The sequence below is a fragment of the Rissa tridactyla genome, chromosome Z (genome assembly GCF_028500815.1).
Source record: "Rissa tridactyla isolate bRisTri1 chromosome Z, bRisTri1.patW.cur.20221130, whole genome shotgun sequence".
Taxonomy (NCBI): Eukaryota; Metazoa; Chordata; class Aves; order Charadriiformes; family Laridae; genus Rissa; species Rissa tridactyla.
The window spans coordinates 7,669,889-7,689,679 of NC_071497.1; the positions used below are offsets into that span (position 1 = coordinate 7,669,889).

The 19,791-nt window shown below is 37.0% G+C and overlaps 1 protein-coding gene across 2 annotated transcripts in view; it reads left to right on the forward strand.

Moving 5' to 3' along the window:
* EDIL3 (EGF like repeats and discoidin domains 3) overlaps positions 1-19,791 on the forward strand; it is a 272,169-nt gene that overhangs the window by 165,720 nt on the left and 86,658 nt on the right. For both annotated transcript variants that reach the window (XM_054186858.1, XM_054186859.1), the window contains one exon: positions 163-276. In XM_054186858.1, coding sequence (XP_054042833.1) covers positions 163-276 — 114 coding nt within the window. The remainder of the gene's footprint in view (positions 1-162; positions 277-19,791) is intronic.

The following is a 19,791-nucleotide window of genomic DNA, read 5'->3' on the forward strand; positions in this document are numbered from 1 at the left end:
TTTAATCAGTCCTTTAAGAAGCATGTTTGCTGGGCTAAAAAATGTACGTCTTCTAATGTCAACTGTATAAATATGTTGTATTTTAGCGCTTTAAAACATGTGCTTATTGCTTTTACAATTTCTCTTTGCTAATCCTGACATTATCTTGTGTTTTTCCTACAGATGTAAATGAATGCGAAGCTGAACCTTGCAAGAATGGTGGAATCTGTACAGATCTCGTTGCCAACTATTCCTGTGAATGTCCAGGTGAATTTATGGGAAGAAACTGCCAGCAGAGTAAGTACTGCGTGTTTTTACATCTATTTTTCAAAATAAAATAAATACTTTCTTTTGCAGAAACAATTATACTATGGAAATATTACTCTAGTCTACAAATACATAATGTTCAAAATAGCCATCTTATTCTTTTCAAACTGGGGAAAATTTAAGAAAGCAAATCTGACATGCATTCAAGTAAAGCATCTGATATGATGGAAGCATTTGCAAAATACAAAATTATTATCTAAGAGTCAAACAAGAAGGAGTAAATTGTGCAAAGTAGAAAAAGACAATAGCTGATTCAGGCTAGGGGTTCATCTCGCCAAGTATCCTGCCTTCAACAGTAATTCTTAGCAAATATCAACAAGTGTAAGAGCAAAAACGGCAAAAATACATGCTACTTTCTCTGAAACGTCTCTAGCCTCTTAAAGTTGGACCACTGGTTTACAAAGAAGTCATTAGCGGAGTTCCTCCAGTATCTGTACGGGGAAAAATCTGTCATGATTTTACGAATAACATTGACTATGAATGCACTGTAAATGTCTGATTCCTAAAGCTGTTACTAAAGAGGAGTTCTTTGCGTAAGAAAGACTATATAATCTTGCATATCAAAAAAAACCAAACCAAACCAAACCAAAACAAAACCAAAAAGAGAATAAAATGCTATGGGTACAAAATGCAATATAACTTAATGTAACAGTTATAACAGATGCTAGAGGCTCATAAATTTGAAATACTTCCGAGAAGAAAGCCTGCGTGTTATAGTCGAACAAAGGACGCCAATATGATGGTGTTGTGGAAAAAGCTAATATACTCCCAAGATGTGTCAAGCCTGGTACCTCAAGGAAAAAAAGGAAAGTATTTGTGTATTAGTGATTGTGGTATTAGATATTACATTCAAAATACCTGAAATACTGGAGCTATCCACATTCAAGAAAGGAGATTTCTAGTTCAGGGAAGATCTGCTATGTGTAGCAGGAAAAATAAAACAAAAAGTGTTAGAAGTTGACCTCTAAATAAATGAAACCATTAACAAAGTTAATGAATAGGATTCATTTCTCTGTGCTCATATCGTGCACGGATGGGGAAGAAGGGAGAAGAAAACAACATGGACAAATAACCACAAATGACAAGGTGGGAATTTTTTCAAGTAGCCTCAGTGAAATCTCAGATTTATATATGCAAGAGGCCAAAGATTTGAGGCATCCAACGTAATGTGTATATAATTCTAGCGAGAAATCAAAGATTACATTTTGCTTTGAGAAATTTTACAGGCCTCTATGGCTAACTTAAAGAATTTGTAAAAAATGAACATCTATTAAAGTTTTCTGTAAAAGTTGCTGGTAAAACACTTCATATATTTCCTTACAAGGTGCAACTGAATTACCATTTGGAATTCTACCAGGAATCTCACCTATCTCTTCAGAGTTTATCCCTTCTGGTTTTTTTGACTGCATCATGACCCTTGCTCAGATTATAGAACACATAAGACTAATGTGTTTTGCTAGAAATGGGGTAGTCAGAGCTATTGAAGTGATCATTGCATTTTCTGGATCATCATCTGTTACTTCATATTTCTTTTTCTTTTTATAGATATATATGTAATTACATGTAAATACAGATGTTGTGTGTGGAGTTGCATGTGTTATATATTATACTGGATTTGGTTCTATGTTTACGTTTATTTATATATACATAACATACATATTTCTGTTTTGGAAAGCATACAACAAAAAGTATATCTGTACAAAAAATACAAATTTCCAGTATATTGAAATAGTGAAAGAAATCTGCTAATGTCAATTACTGAACTGCAAAATATGCTGCCTGCAGTCTGTCTTTCTGGGTCACGCTTGGGGGATTTGCACTGGTAAGCCCATCACCTAGTCAAATGATCTTACTGGAGATGCTTCTGTAGATAAATGCTTGCAACTGTGACCCAGGACTCCATCGTCTAGCCCATAGGAAAGAACACTGAGGAATTTGAAAGGATAATTCTGTTGAGTTTTTTATAGTTATGATAAGGGTCTATACAACAGTCAAATTGCTTTTGTTTAGAGATCAAGGACAAAGAGTTTTAAACTGTGCTTTTTTTAAACCATTAATCTGTTGGCTGCAAAGTCTGTGTGGTGTGGTAAATGGGAGGCATGGCACTGCAGCTCTAGAGTGCAGTGGTGAAAACCTGTTCTGTACTTCCTCTGGGTAGGAATGGTATCATGGCAGGAGAGTGAAATCAGATGTGTTTTGAGGACTTAAGAGAAAAGTAATATATTACTTAAATCAGTAATTGGAAAATGCTGCCCAACGCAGATATTTGAATACTTCCATTATGCCACTCGTTATGGTCATGTTATTCAGCTAAGCATATGAAGAGTGATCAATAAATAACAGATAATTAAGGATGGGAATAATGTATGTACTGACTATAATCACTGAACTACCCCTGCTCAGGAAAGCCAATGCATTCTTCTAGTACTATGGCACCGTTCACAAACTTTTAGCGTTCATCTACTTTTGAGCTAGCTTTAGCACATCTAGCATTAAAAAGGTAACTCTCCTTTTTATACCACCAATATAATTGTGCACTATACTGGTTCCTATAACTGGGCTTGTAAATATCCTTTTTTTCATGAGAAGTTTAGTTATATGTCATCATACCTAATTACGTAATTACAAGTAGTAATTACACATTCTAATTACACCATTAGAGTTTTACACATATTTACAGTAATCATGTAATTAAATACTGTTACACTAATTATGTAAATTACTGATTGCTGTCTCAGAATTACCTCACAAAGCTCAAAGATTGCTAATCCACATCACAAAATATACGAAATATCCTAGATCAAGAATAAAAAAAGCAAAAATACATCACACAGTCCGTTCTCCTGTCATTACGAGCTTGTTCTCCAGGATGCATATTCTAATGGTGTCTAATTTGGTATATCCCAAATACCAATGCTTTGTAATGGTGACTTGTCATGTTACTCATCAGCTTGAAGTACTTTGTCAGACTGTTCTTCCTAATGCACCAACTGTTTTTTCTATTTTTTTATTCCACCGCTTAATCCCACCATAATTAATTTTCCTTAGTGAATGTCCTAAATAAGTCCCTTCCATGTATAGACCTTCCCAGGTGTGTGACAACACCCGGATCCTGTGAGCCTTGTGGAACACCCACCTAAAATCCTTCTGACTAGTCCCAAGAGCCTCTCCTAATACCAGTGCAGCTGAAGTGAAAGAAGCTTGTCTGGAACTGAGTACTAAAATAGCACTGAAGTGCCTAATGAGCTTGCTATGAGCTATGAGCTATGAGCTATGAGCCTAATGAGCTAAATCGTATTTAGACCACCTTGACGATCTTCTGAGTCTCCTTCTGGCATGGATGAAGTTTGGAGTTGCTTTCTAAGGGCTCAGCCGTGAAGTAAAGTTCTCAGAAGACATGGAGGTGATCTCCTGGCCAGCTGATGTGCTTCACACCCCAATAATGCTTCTGCTCCCCTGGGGTCTTCTTCTATTTTATTTACCTATACTTCTTATTTGAAGCACTGGCCTCATCTCTGTTTTTTTTTTCTGAAGAGACTTAAATTTAGTCTTCTCTCTTTCTTATTAGCTGGTGATATATTTAGCCATTTGGGCATAAATGATACTTAAACCAGTTGCTTCTCATTCTGGAAAGCACAGGATGAGGCAGAGCCGAAGTAATATGGAGTGCAAGAGCACTGACGGCTTCGTAACATATTGAATTGTTCCGGAATAAAGCTATCAACCTGTTTAAGAGATATTTCACTGAGCATCTGGTACTTGCAAAATTTGCCTGCAGACGTTTAGGAAACACAGAATGGAAAGAGAGCACCTTTTCCCATGCTCTGAAAGCAAAAGCTAAACTATATGAATTCCATATTACTTCCCAGATTTCTTAAGGCCTCAGCGTTTCCTTGATGCAGCTGCATCTCCTTCTGTTATTGCACTCTCTGAACCTATTTCTTGCTTCTGTGCTGAATTCAAGCTATTAATTATGATTACCTCCATTACAGCTTTCTTTAATCTTGGAGTCTCTATAAATAAGTGCGGCTTCCAAGACAGCTTCTCCCAGGGCTGAAGTTTTTACTTTCTGGATCACAAAATTCTCTTGCAGGCAACAGGGAGCCACTTTCGTCAGTGTCAGACTGTTTGTATTATTCAGTACGAATCTGTATTGTTAAAATCTCCCATGAGCAACATGGACTGCAAATTGCAATAATTTGTGAGGAGTTCCACAGGTAATATTTGATCACTTTTTTTTTTTTTTTTTTTTTTTTTTTAATCCAGCAGATGGTACGGTACAGTGGACACATTACAATTTCACCATTGTGCATTTTGGAGCTCTGTTTTGCTGATTGCCAGGAGTTGCTGCCATTAAAGCATATGGCAAATTTTCTCATGCTCTTTCTTTAAAGATATAGATCAAATTAGTCACTGTAAATATTTTTTACATATGCTACAGCCACTTCACCTCCTTTTTCGTGTATTCAACATACCCATATGTAGGAGGAATGCATTGAGCAAATGCACCAATTTAGTTTGTCTAGCGTGTCAGAAATCCTGCTAAGCGGTGTACCTTCACATTATTTTCATTTGTTTCCTGTGCTTTATGTTTTGGTACATTAATGTGATTATACTGCCCTTGGCCATCTTCTGCCTTCCCCTCTGTGGAAATCAAAGTGGTATTCTTTTAATTTAAATAAAAATACCCCTTCTTTCAGTGTCATTTTTACTTCAAAACTATCTAAAGATCTGACAGATCTAGGCTTAAAGAGACTTTCAAGACTTCTGCTTACATGCAGCCTTATACTCGCAGGCCAGATAGCGTCATCCAAAATGTTCGTATGCGCTGTGATTTTAGAATTTACTTTCTTTCAAAATTTTTTCCAAGGAATACAGGACACCTGCAACTTGTATGATTTGTAGCACAGGAGAAATAAGTTTCACAGTATTTTTTTGAGAAGACTATATTGCTCTTTTGTTGTATTTCTTGTCTTGTGTATTTCACTTGTAACTGTGCTTTCAAGGCAGTGTCCTCCCTTGTTGGGATTTTTTTACTTCAGTTGCTTGTCCTTTGAATTCCTCTGCTTGATGCTCAGTCTTCAGTGACCATTGGGTATCTCTGTCTTCCCCAGCTCCAGCTCTTACGATCCCTGGCTCACGGTTCAAAAAGACTCCATACTTAGGTTTAGAAAAACCCTACACAAAGCAAACATCACAGGATGAGGGTATAAAAAGTGCACAGAGAAAATAAAACAATTTATGAAACAGTTAAATGCTATGTTTCCAGGGGGAAGCTTTACATCTGGCTAAAATTTGTCTTCCAAGAAGTCCGAGTTTTCAAAATACGGATAAGAATCAGAACTTAACCATTTTTCTAAAATTAATAAACCGGGTAACAGGCTTTCTGGTGAATTCAGCTCATGAAAATGGCCTGTTAAAATTAAGCACTGGACTGTTGTTGAATGGTAAACATGACCCCATTACAGCCATACTTCATTTCCAGACTACCTGCAGGGGAATTTTCATACAGGAGATTGTTCATGCACCTCCAGTTGACAATATGTTGTGGCTTAAAGCTTGTAGAGAAACACTTTTCTTGACAGGGATCAACATGGACCTGAGTTCCCTAAATCACTGATTGCTATTAAAATCTCTTTGAATGAGATTTAGGAGAACCTAACTTTCCCTACAGCTCAAAATATCAGTTTGGATAATTCTGTGAATAATTCTATATGAAGTTTGGTTTTAAGCATATTCTTGATTGTTTTGAATATCTGACAGTTTTATGATCTGAAATACTGGTGTTATATAAAATGTAGCAAATTTCTGTAAAATAAAACTGACCAAACATACTAATTTTCATTTTGTGTTCTTGAAATTGCTCTACAGTTCAAGACGTCAATGCTTTATGTTGATGTCTACCAACCTTTCATGTTTAATCAGTTGATTCAGGTTTTCAACTTTCATTAGGAAAAAAAATGAGCTATAGAAAAAATTGTAGTTTCTAGAAATACATACTCTTGTATTTGAATTAAGGGCATTATAATCATCTGCAAAAGAAGAATATATGCTTTAATTGGTACAAAAACAATTTATTTTTTTATATTGGACTTTCTGTTCCATTGTCATGTGTCTTGCCAGGATGTACTGGAAATTTTGTTAAGGCACATGCAAAACATGAGAGTTTTTGAGATGACCTGTAGATTATGATCTTTAACTGAACTAAGACAGGTTTCCTGTTGCTGTCTTTCCAATTTACTAAATAGACAAGCTCTTGTAATTGCCTTCAAATTCCAGAAATTTCCAAACAGGTTTTCTATTTTTTGTCAGGAATTTGGTACAAAAAGCCCCTACCCCTGTTTTTCATTGCATCATGCTGTAAAGTGACTATTCCTTGAAAGCTGACATGAATTAGACCTCCTGCTGCCCGAAGGAGCCTTGCTTCATCTCTTCTTTGCTCATCTTGCTGCTTTTGTACCTGCTCATTCTGGGCTGCTGTTTTAGCTGTTTGCCTTGTTGTTCCAGCAGAATCTCACCCAGGAAATAAAAAAGGTAATTAATGAATCAGATCAGTTCTTTGTTCCGGTGAACTTCACGGCCACACAAATATTGGACTGGTACAAAGGAATGGCAGGGAACAGAGCCTGGTCTTGACTTAACAACAGTTAAAAATGTTAATCAGGCCACATTTTAATCAAGAGAGTAGAAACTGTTCTTTAATTCATGTTTAAGGCAAAGATAATAATTTCTTTTAATTTTTGAATTTTTGTTTGTTTGTTTCTCTTCAAGGATCATAAAATTTTAAAGCTAGAATTCTCAGCTCACTTGAGAAGGATACAATGAATTAAAATTCAGTGAATATATACATCCCTGTTGGTCATTATTTAGATGACAAATTCAGTATTGCATGAAAAATTAAGGAGATCTTACACATATGTATATACGCATGTGTGTTTAAGTATATGTACACACAAGCACTACCCATAGAGAAATTAATTTGCGTTGTTGAATGTACTCAGGGAAGTTAACTTATCATTCATGTGATGTCCTTTCTGGATTAGGGAATAATGTGTGGTTAATCTCAGACAAAACAAAGAATGGGAAAAAAAAATGTGCCTAAGAGAAATGTGTCAGTTTAATATAGAGTTAGTGCTGATGCTTGATTTATGACCACCTTGGATTACAGAAATATCTTAGAACAGAAACACACTAGAAATACATTTTGAAAGTGCAAGAGGAAAAACTTTGACAGTAAAATGTGACTTTAACCCATCTAATTCAACTCAGTCTAGGTAATTCGTCATGTCCTTTTTTGAACATGCTATAAGGATAAAAACAGTAATGTTCTCAGAAAGAGGTAAAATAAATGCTGAAAGTAGGCTAAATGTATGAGTGCTAAAGGTGATGCTTTATATACATTTTTAACTATTTCACCCAATCATGAACAGAATACAATTTCTGTATTTGTATTGGACAAAACCCATCTTGAATCTCTTGCTGAAACTAACAAGGTTTGCTGAGGCTACACCATTCTGGGAATATTGTCTGGCTAGCATTTCTGTATAGTGTATTGATATGAAAGTGCAAAGAGGCAGAAAATGTTATAGAAGTGACAGAACACATTGTTAAAATTGAAATGTTCTCCCAGGCATTTCAATGACCTAGTAAGAAATAGTAATCAAACTCTAACGCTCCTAATATTGAGTCTTCAAACAACAAAGCGCACTCTGGCCCTTCCGCTGCCGCCCTTCTTTGTCCAGGCATCCCATGTATGCTGCAAAGGTGTGCAAAATTAGGCTCAGCAGATCAAAACTGCAGTTCTTCCTTTCAGTACAATAGGAAAATTAGCCTGATCTCTGTGTTTGATGTTGAAACAAGGTCCTCGGCCCTATGCCTTTGGGTACATTTTTGTCTTGCTGCAGTAGTACTGTACAGCAATATCTCCCTTTGAAAATTCATTTCTTAATATCTTACTTTGGTTAGGCAGTAGAGGATACAATCTTTACTCATGCATCTGGCAGAAACTCATTGTAAAATATTCAGACAAGCCCTTAGGACTCAACAGGCATATTTTACACATTTATTCCTCTCCTTACTACATGAGTCATCCAGTGCAATAGTAGCTTTTCGGTTATGCCAATAACTACAATATGAACTCAACTTTATTTTCAGGTGTCTACAACCTGACTTGGTAACATCTCATTTTATCTTGAACCACCTTGTCATGGAGACTTTCTTGCCATGTTTTCTTACTTAAAACAAATGATCTGCTTTTCTCTGGCATTGTGTCATTCTTGACTCATGATGCCCCTCAATTACCCTCTATAAAGGGCAGGAAGGTCGCACTGGGGTGACCTTCTTTCTCCTACCTATCTTCCACCTGTCTGTTCTTCCTACTGAGGCAGTAATACGACCCTACCTTTTCAGTAACATAGAATCATAGACATTCACAAAAAGCAGAGGAGAAAAAATACCTACCTTATAAATGCAATCCTCTGCTCCTGTGTTGGAAGAACTTTTATGTCCATTTTTATGCATAGCAAAGCCTATGACAATGCATATTTCAGCATTTCTAAGCCTTAAAAGAAAAATTACAGCACACCATTATTCTTAAAGTATCCTCTATAGCTCTTAAGTTCCTGGTCTGGTCAATAACACACTTTTTTTTTTTTATGTCCTCACAGAAATGAAAAATAATTTGCAGGTAAGGGATTGGTGCTGTGAAAGAAATAAAAGCCAGACTGTAGCCCGTACAAGCGAGCTGAAAATAAATCACCAGTTATTATGACCAAAAAAATCCCTTAAAATATGGAAAAACACCTTCAATAAAAGCACTAATGAGTATAAATGTATGGAAAGAATGATTTACAGCTGCAGTAAGCGCAACAAAGTTCCCAATAGCCAAGTCACAGGACCATTTTTTCTGTTTCAGGTACCAGTCCGGTTGGAAAATACCTTATTTCAAGGCTTAGTATTTATAAGTTATAGGCTGTTTATTTCAAAATAGATTAATTGTAGAGGGTGGCTTGCCATCTAAGTCAGTCTGGTCTAATCTGCTGCTACCCTTTGGTGGACACAGGAATGAGCAATGAGAGGAAAATAATTTTTAGAGCCATAGAAACTCATCATAATGAAACTGCCTTGAGATTTGCAGTAGTTAACAAACCGGGCACAGAGTAGAAATATAGATAAATACGGCATAAACCTAGCAAAAGTTGGAGGTTGGAAACTTGATTCACATTTTGGAGATTCATTTGGACTCGGAATTCAAGCCAAGCTGTGAAAGACGAAAATCCATGTGAACTAAAGAGAAAATGGAAAAAAAACATGGTTACATGAGCCCTAAATGAACTGAAATCTCCAGGCTCGGCACAGATCCCACCTGCAGTTTTTAGAAGGAGAAGGAAATGTAATATGTTCAGTGATCAACTTCCTGCTGAGGCAAAATTCACAGCTCCTGCTGCTTTGGACAGACGGAGAGTCCAGCAAAGCTCCTGTTACAGGCATGGATGCAGCGATGTGTAAGATACGTAGGAGAGGAATGAGCAATGCTTGTAGGTTACATTTATTTTAATCCCTGACCACCACCATGCTCATTCGTTGCATTCCATTAGATGATCTGAGGACTTACAAGAAATTCAAAATATCTCCAGGGTTTTATCTCTGGTTGTGTTAAAAGGAAAATAGCCTGTCATTCATCACAACTTAGTCTGCTTTCTAGCCTCTTCAGGGTTCGGCACGGGAAGAGCAGTCGTTCATTGCCTGTCAGATCAGAGGCACGTGGCATCCTTGGTGGCTGCCGCACAGGCAGTGGCCGTCAGCCGGAGAGCCACCCCGTGCGGATGCAGGCTTGCAGCTTGGAGGATCAGCAGCCACACAGTTAATCACTCAAGGCAGTCAGTGCTTCAAAATAAATGAGGAGATGAATGGATATGAAAAATTCTGTGGCACCGCAATACCAAGAGAGAAAGGCTTCATGTCTTGCTGTCATGATGTACATAAATTGGGACTCCAAAGGGCGCAAGTGAGTTTTTGAAATGAAGTAGAGTTAAAACTTTAAAAATTCAGAAGTATCATAAAGCACTTTGTCAAGAAAAGCTGACGGAATTACTCTTAATTCAGACCCTTTTCCTTTGTATCAGTGATTGTTTCCTAGTAGTAATGCTAGATATAATTTGTCCAGCTCTTGGTTTGGTGTAGTTACTTAGAAATTTTTTTACAGAGAAGTATCAAACAAAACTTTTACCCTTTGAATCTGATGTGCTGATTAATATCCATTACTGATACAGCAAAACCTGTTTGGTAGAGCTCACCCATAAATATGATTTGCCTTTGTTGGTAAATCTGTACAGTTGGTGGTAACACTGCATGCCTTCACTGAAGATCAGTTTCAATGTGTAGTTTGTAATATTGTTTCTACTGTTATTCTAATAATATCAATTTCCACTTATGTTCCTGCTGCTGAAACCTAATTTTGTAATTATTCTGTTCCTATTTTTATGCAATTCACTTTTACCCATCCATTTTCTGAAATTTCATCCAAGGCACAGCATAAAAAGCAACCATGTTGTAATTTATTAGATCAAAGTTAGAGAAAATCAAATATTCCTGGAAAAAATACTCCCCAGTATTCTTTTAACTTTGAAAGCAAATTTGAACCCTTACATCCACTGTACAAATACGATTCTTTCTTTTTCTCCAGTGTTTCTAAAAAGTTCTTTCTCTTCTGGACAGCAGTAAAATGTCCGTATAGGAACTGTGCTGTGAATACTGAATCTTCATCCTCCTCTTTTTCCTACTTCCTGGTCCTTCCACAATTTTTTTCACAACACCTTTAACTTTTAAGTCGGGTGCGCATTTGAGTGAGTATTGGGTTTGTTCATTTTTAGACAGAGGAAGTTTTTTCCTTGATAAAAAGTGTCAGGTGGAAAATCCACAAGAATTTAATTCCTTTGCCAGAGTGCATGATGAATCCGTTCAGCCTCTTCTCATCTCTGCTGAAGTTGGTGGTGGGTCTCCCATTGAGTTTGCTGCAGGCAAGATGGGGCACAAGTTACATGCTGCCCTTTAAAAGCTGTTCTTTAATCTTAGACATACAAATATAACTGCTGGAAGTGAAATGAGATTTATTAATAAAGTGTAGTGTGTTCGTCCCCTTCACCTAAGAAGTTAAATTTCTCTAGCATTAATTGCATGTTGATTTAAAGATTAACTTTTTTGACGCTGTTCATTACTAGTATTTAGTGATGAAGAATCCTAATATCAGACAGGTTAATATACTTTAAAAGTGAGGTTTGAGTCAATAAAGGAAAGCCTAACTGTTAGTCATCACCTAGCCTAGTGACATCTGTGTCACTATGTCTGCGAAGTACAAGGAGAAGTAGACCCTGAGTAATTCACTGAGACAGGTTACTGGGTAGGGAATTGGACAAGTTAGCCAGTATGAAAAACTGAGGAGAAGTGTAATTTTTTGTGAACAGCAAAAATTGCACCTGCCTGCAGTGTCCATGTGTAAGGGATGTAATGCAGAAGAGTGCTTCCTCTTGGGAAAGCAGAGATGTCACTGGGCTATTCTCTGACCGAAGAAGGGGCCTGAGGAAAAGCAGTTTCTGGTCTCTGATGTGATTGGCATCTTTTATGCATGGTGGAGTCCCTTCAGAAGACAAGTATGAGAGTCACAACCTGTAATTCCCAGTACGCCAGGGGCTGGAGTATGAATGACGTGATTTCAGATTTGATCAGATAAGGAAGGAATTTCCTTCTCCTATAAGCGGATACTAGTCCTGTTCACTTAAACTTTGCAACTCCTGAAAGACACTTAAACCTTCAACTCAAGCTGTTCCATTTTCCAAACCGCAGTTCATTCTTACTCGTGTTACTAGATGCAAAGGCATGCCTGATGAAGAGGTGCTGTAGTGAAGTATATACATTCCTCCTTGTTGTGAGTTTTGCTGAGATTAGGTGCTCTTGCACAAGACAAGAAGTTGAGAAACAAATTCCCCTGTTCTGTCAGTCCTGCTGCAGTTAGGTTAGCAGATCAGCATCCAACCTTACAATGTTGTGGTCCATGTTAAGCCAAAAAGATTTGAAGTCACAAGAAATTTTACATAGGGAGACTTAGACAAGAAAGACATTAAGAAGTTTCCAGGGTCATGAGAGCTTTCTGCACTGGCGCTGAGTACATGGGATGAAGAGGTTATTGGGAATTTAGACTGAGATGTGTAAATTTTTATAACATAGTGTTAAAGTTTTTGATAAGTGGATTATGGGTAAATATATAATAACACAGTTTAGTGCTATTGCTAATTTATTGAATCAAACAACTTGGCTGTGGTAATTGCACTGTAATTTTGTGGTGTGCAACTTTATTTGGAATTTCTTAATACAGACATTGTCAGCACAGTGGGGTCTCCTGGTTCTTACTCAGCCGTGAGAATCTAATGCATCAAGATGAATTTGTAAACTGTTGTGCTTATTTGTGTATTACTGACAGGTAACTTTCAATTTGCCCTTTTGTCAAAAAATTTTGTGAATGGTTCTGTTTCCATAATTATAAGTGAAAGTTATTAAATCAATCTATATTGTAGATTTTGTAAACAGGCATTTTTGTAAATAAGGTGAGAAGTTTTTATCTACAATAAATTCAAATATTTATTTATGTTTTATTAATGAAAGGAAAATGCTAAAAGATTTGGATTTTGGTGACTGGACAATATTGTCTAATACCTTCTGTCTCTTTTCTAGCTGAAATGAAAAAGTCACAGCTATCTAGTGGCTTTATTGACCATGTTTATTTTGGAGGAATTTCAGGAAAAGGGATATTATTTCTTAGTTTGTCAGCTTAGAAATACAACTCCCTTCTTGGTAGCAAACTTTTTTTTTTCCCCGGTATGATATTAAATCATTGGATAATTAGGTTTCCTACAGAATACGAAGTAGAGAGCCTATAAAGGATATTAAAAGGAGATGCCTTCTGAAATCATAGCTTTTTAAGCCTTAATCGAAAAATTCTTAACTGAACTGCTACACTTACTCATTATATATGCCACATTGCTACCTCGTGGTCAACTTGTTGTCCACCAGGACTCCCGGGTCTCTCTCTGCAGAGCTGCTTTCCAGCAGTTGCTTTTCCAACAAATTGTCTTTATCCTGGTACTTAGTTATCTTAGAGACTCAACAAGATGCCAAAGCAGACTGACCTGCCTGTAGTTCCCACAGTGCACCCCAGACCAGTTTTTTGTAGATGGAAGTGGAGCACTGATCTGTCGGTGCAGCTCTGTAGTGCCTATTTCTAGCTTTTTCATCTAGGCACAATTCCTAAAACACTACGTCATGAAAACGCATTAGCACTGGAAAAGCAAGCCATTATTAGGTGCCAAAAGAACTCGAAAATCCTTTTGCTTCCATTTTAAAAATCTTCTGACTATCAAAGGATTGCCTAACTTTATATTCAGTCTGTGCCCTCGGAACAGAGCTTGGACAGCAGGTAAAGACCAAAAGTGAATTTTACAACCTTACTATAAAAGTATGAAGAGAGGATTTGATAATGGAGGTGCATGATAGTCACTGAGCAGTAATGGCACTGTTGAAAAGTAGAAAGTAACATCCTATTTCTTTATATTTGATTAGTTCTGATAGCCATTGCTTACACATGGGAACCGTGTTGACCAGTATGGTAACAGAATAATGCGCTGCTGTTGGCTCAGATGCTACTACAGCATAAAAAGCATTTAATCTCTTTGGACATATCAGCAAATAGGTAGCAATTCTTCCCATTACCATCTGAAAAGCTGTCTTCTATTGCATGGAACATAACTAATCACTTCACTTTCATGTCACCTCCAGGAGACTTGTAGCTTAACACAACATCATATGAAAAGTTTGCTTGTCTGGAAATGTCTGTGTGCTCATTAGCTGCTACTGATGCAAATTGGTAAAGATGTTGCCTTTGACATATAGTAGACATTCATGTGAAGGCATGAAACAATATTAATCATATTCTTCACCTCCGTGCTGCCATACCACACTGGCTACTAACATACGTGGAATCACACTTCAGAAGTCAGAGCAATAATAATTAAAATGTTAATAGGTCAAGAAAATTCATTTTGTTTTGCTTTAAATTTGTGAGTCAAGCTTATGGAGATAAATGCTTTCTGCTAATCAGACTGCAGAGCTGAATGGCTCTATAAACTTACCAGGGCTGGGCAAAAATGTGATATTCCATTGTGTAGTTAGGAGTCACTTGGAAGTTATAAATCCTTGACTTCAAGTTTTTTATCTAGTAATAGATAAAAATTATCTGAAGTAATCACTGACATTTTTTGTTCTCCAATTCTATTGAAATGCAGAATAAAATGGGGGGTTGTAAATTCTGTTTTGTGGTTTCACTTTGCATTGTGATGGACTAGAAAGAGGAACACGTGACCTGTTACCTTGTCTCAGTGGAAGTGCTGATTAAATTCCTTCAATGGGAACAAAAACATTGATTTGGTCTTGCCTGTAGGATTAGTCGTCAGAACAACAATTAACATAAATTGCTACAACCAAGTTACTCAATATCACTCAGATCAGAACATTGGATTGTGGAAAAAGCACTTGAGCTACATGGAGTAAGCAAACAATTTGATTAGTTGCAGAATGATTGAAATAGCCAATAGTTAAAATGTGCAAAGTTGAGCTCGTGATCTACAGCTCTTTTCCCCACTACGCTAAGCTGACCAGCAATCTCCAAACTCCGGTCCATATAGTGAGAGGTTGAATAGCTCAAGTCCAAAGCACCCCTGTGCTTAAGCTAGAGATTTTTAGTTATCGGTAAAGGTTTGATTAGCAAAACCAGATTTATAGCCAATGTGGATGCGGTAGTACATCATCTCTTTTGGGCAACAGTGATTTTCATACCCATTTTAGAGATCTGCAGACTTTAAAAATTTAAAGAGTCAGTGTTCCACACACAGCTGTTGCGCAACAATTCATTCCAAGTTGAATTCTGCCTCTGTGTGGGAGGGACTATAGAGTGCTTAGGCTTTGCTTGTATTTAGAAGCGATGTTTTAAGAGATGACATAAGAAGCAATAACTGCTAGTGGGGGAAAAAAAAAAAAGCCCTGTCAGGAACACAAGAGGAGATGAGACAGCAGTAAGAATGTGCTTGACCAAAAAAAAGGAGGCCCATACATTCAAAAAACGGGTATGTAGGAATATACCTACTGTGTCTGTGTAATCTCCAGCTGTACTGGTACACGGTAACCGGTGCTCCTGGCCAACGGAAGCCAAGTCATGAGACAATTAATCACGTAATGAGCTGGGATATATAACTGTCCTTCACAATACCTCCACACAATATGTTTGCTCCGTGCAAGTGTGACTGAAGTGAACAGAATGTACAGAGCCAAACAGAGTACTTTCAGTACCTTAAGATTTTAGCTCTTCTTCAGTCTGTCATAGTGTACATTTACACATATGGTCTGCATACATATGCAAAGACAGCATCTTCTGGAAAATTAAAAGCCTCCTTGGGCTTCTAGCTTCTCCTGGAAATTAAGATGTAATTCCTACATATAGAAATTATTCTATTTTTTAAATATATTGATTATCGATGCTCATATCGACAGTTACTGCACATATACAAGGACAACTTTCTGAATCTTCATTCTGAATTTTTTTTCACCCTAATAAAATTCCATGACCTTTAAATTAATTCTTTATTTTTAATAGGGCTTCAAGCCCTGATCCTTAAAGCTGCTTTACATGAATATAAGTTTATACCTATATCAAATGGCTTCCAGGAATAAGATCTAAATGCCAGTATCTGAATTTCCAGTTATTAAAAAGTTAGATGTGTTGTAGAAGAAGATGGAAACAGCTTAGAGACCATAAGAACTGCTGTTTCTGTGTAGTCAGATTTAAATAACTGTCATTTGCATGCAGTTTGTGTTCAGTACTGTGGATATAGCTCATATTTAGCACATCACTTCAGCAGTATATTGTAGGGATATTGCCATCTTTTTACTTCTTTCTGAAGAATATGTATTCCATTGTAATGTAAAATTCATATTAGTGCCGCTAGTAGTTTTTAAACAATTTCAATGAATACATCTTGTAACGAGTAATATTGTCATTTCTAGGAACAGTTGCTGTTCTTATGGGGAAAAAAAAAATGAAAAAACAAACCACAAAGACAGAAAGAATGTCCCTAGGCAGCAAAATGAGATTTGCCACTTGAAAAGCACATACTCTTCTGGCAAACGAACATTCCCATTGTCAGGCTGGCTTGCAGGAATGCTAATTACATTGATGTTGTAATCCCACTGATTTCCTTTGTAGACCTGCTAGAAAAATGCAGATTGTCTTTCAGTGTAACTATATCTTGTCTTTCCAGTTTTACTTCCAAGAGAAGGTTTGGGTTGTTGGTTTTTTTCAAAGCTTTTTAGAACAGGCAGATTTTGAGAAGAACAAATCATTAAGCAGGTAGATACATATGTCATGAGCTGCCTTCATATTAGCAGTAGTTGGTTGGCATTTTAAAAAACCAGTAGTATCAGCATCTGGTTCCTGTAAATAATTCAGAGAATCAGGCAGAGCTTTAAAACAGTCGTCTGGTCAGAATCCAGGTATTTCACCTCTTCCGATAGGATTTAACGTAAATTGTAAAGGAAATCAGTGAGATTTCCTGTTCAATTAGCACTTCTGGAATTAGCATTCCTACCAGCCAGCACGACTGTGAGTACGCGTTTACAACAGCAGGTCGCTCCATCTGAGAGGCAGAATGTCAGCTTTCCCAGTGGTGAAACCCATTTTGCAGCACTGGTAAGAATATTCTTGAGCTTGCACTTTTTTTTTTTTTCCTGGGAGTGCTGACAGCTCCTGGAAATTGTAACCTTACCAGTTTAAGCTATATTCATCTACTCCATGTTAAAATTACTCATTTTTCTAATACAAATGTTGTCCTATGAAAGGAAAAAAAAAAAAAAACAACAACTCGTTTGGGATGAACTTAGGGAGAAGAGAGGTAAAGTGTTTGTCAGTGTTGCGTTCTCCATAAACAAAACAAAACAAAAAAAAAACCAAACTGCATGTCCCTAAAGACAGATGAATGTAAATATAAAACCAGGGAACTCTGAAAGAAGTTGTCTGTAGCTATCATGAAATCAGGCTGAACTTTCTCAGAACACTGTCTCATTAGCAAATTTCCTAACATTGCTGGAAAGCTGCTGAGTTTTCTTGTATTCACAGAATCACAGAATCACATATTTATTCTTCGAAGAAATATTTCCATCAATACCCAAGGAGGGGAGAAGTGCATGGATTGCAGAGAGTTCAGCAGCAGCAAACAAAAAAAAAAAGACTATTTCTAAATACAGTTGACTTCCTAGTTTCATTTATACATGCATAAATTATGCTTCAATTGTTAATTGGCTGTACTCTCTGCCACAACCATTTACAATGGCTAGAAGTAAATGAGGTAATTAATAAGTCCATGACTGTACAAATCTCCTCCACCCACATCTGCCCAACTCCAGATCCAACAAAAAGTCGTGAGACTGGTAAATAGAACATGGAATAACATAACTTTACATATCATTGCAACCTAAGACAATAATAATAATCAATTACTGTTATGCAGCAGTTAAGGAGTACGGTTTCTGGGTCTGCCATTCCTTCACTGTGTATGAACACTTGGCAATTATTTTATAGTGCAACTTGAAAGCTCCTGTAAAATTAACTTCCATAATGTGAATGTAGGTTAATTCTTGTGAGAAGTTTTTTTAGTGTTACTCCATCTTTTCTGGTTTATTCAGATTAATTTTAGTCATGTTTGAGTGGCTACAAGTTATGTAAAACTGGTTAATGTCACTACCCAAACATGGAAGAAATGCTATTTTTCAGAGTGCCAACTTGAAATGTAAAAATCATTTTTCACATAAAGATTAATGTATTTCTACATGAGAGTTCAGCAGAGGAGTTTGAGAAACTAAACTCCTTACTTCAATATTATTTAATTTTTTTGTTGTTTTTTTTTTTTTTAAATCTTAAATGCTGCTTGAAGACAAAATAAGGTAAAGGTAATGTTTATCAGTGAATTGCTGAATGATGTAACTTGAATAATCGTATAAACTCAGAGGAAGTGTTTTGTATTTGGTAGTTAGACAATGGTGCTTGTCCTTTCTGAAATCACCATGGAATGATAGTAGTTTTGTGCTGTAGCCGTAAATTTGCCATATGGTGTATCATGGTGAAGGCTCAGCTGATCATTTTTCTGGGTTCTAAACTCTCCCCTGGATTTTGGGTTGTGCCTCCAGTTGGTCCAGTAACCCGTACGGCAAGGACAGCTGTGCTCCTTCACACTCTGTGCTACGCTGTGTGCTCAGTGTAAATTGTGATTATTTGGCATCCCTGGTAGAAAAGAGAATAGGAAAGGAGACAAATACACTAAAGGCTACTTTAAGAAGAGGACATTGTTGTCCACAATCATAGAATCAGGACAAAAAGTAATAAATGGAATAAAAAAGACTCAAGTTGGACTTCAATCAAACACCAAATGGGATTGTTGAATGTTCACTACTGGAGCCTTTGAAAAAAGGTTTTCAACAAACATTTGTCAGGAATGGCATTGATGTAATGTAGTTGGCATGTCTTGGGATACAGTCTTTTCAGATCATTTGAAGCAGCCATGTTTTTCTCTGATGGGGAACCACAAACAGCGTGTCTTCATTATGGAATTCCTCTTCCCAGGCCAGTTCCATTAAAAGCATTTCGAATGTGCCTAGGGACACAGTCAATAACATTAACTTGATGAAGTTTAGCACAAACATAACCACAACAATCACTTCATGGAGCAACACTAAAAAGTGATTTTTCTGATTACAGATTTGCAGATACGACATTTTAGAGGTATCCTTCTTTTTGACCATAAGATTAACCATGCCTGATGTGATGACAGTCCAACAGCCCTGCCTTGGACAACGATCTGCAGTGAATGCTTAATGAATGAGTGTAAGAAAAGGGACAAGCACTAAACGATGGTTCCCCCATTGTATTTTCACAGCTTACAGCAGTCTTCGGTTTAGGGATTTCCTAAATCGGAAGTTGTATCTTCCTTTGATTTTATTCCTGTTGGATAGGTCCCCTCTTCAACTGTGCTGTATGTCGCGGTTCCCCAGATGCTAATCCCGGTGCTTTTTGTGTGGAATTTACAATCCTATCCATTCTACTCAAAGACCAGAATGGAGAAATTGCCAAACTAGAACTAAGCAAATTAGTCCTGAATAACAACTCTCCATTTCAGACACTGCACTATATAAAAAAAGACATAATCTGCTTTCAGTGTCTGAGCTGTCATCTCCATATGCTCCTGTGCTATGCTGGAAGTATAAATTTTTTCAGACTTGCTTAGTGTAGAAAATCCCTCTGGATGTCCATCAGAGGGATGTGAATCCCACCCTGGGGACTGCCAGCCAGTGTGGGAAAGTGCTTATAGTCAGAGAGATGAAGTCTCTGTGAAG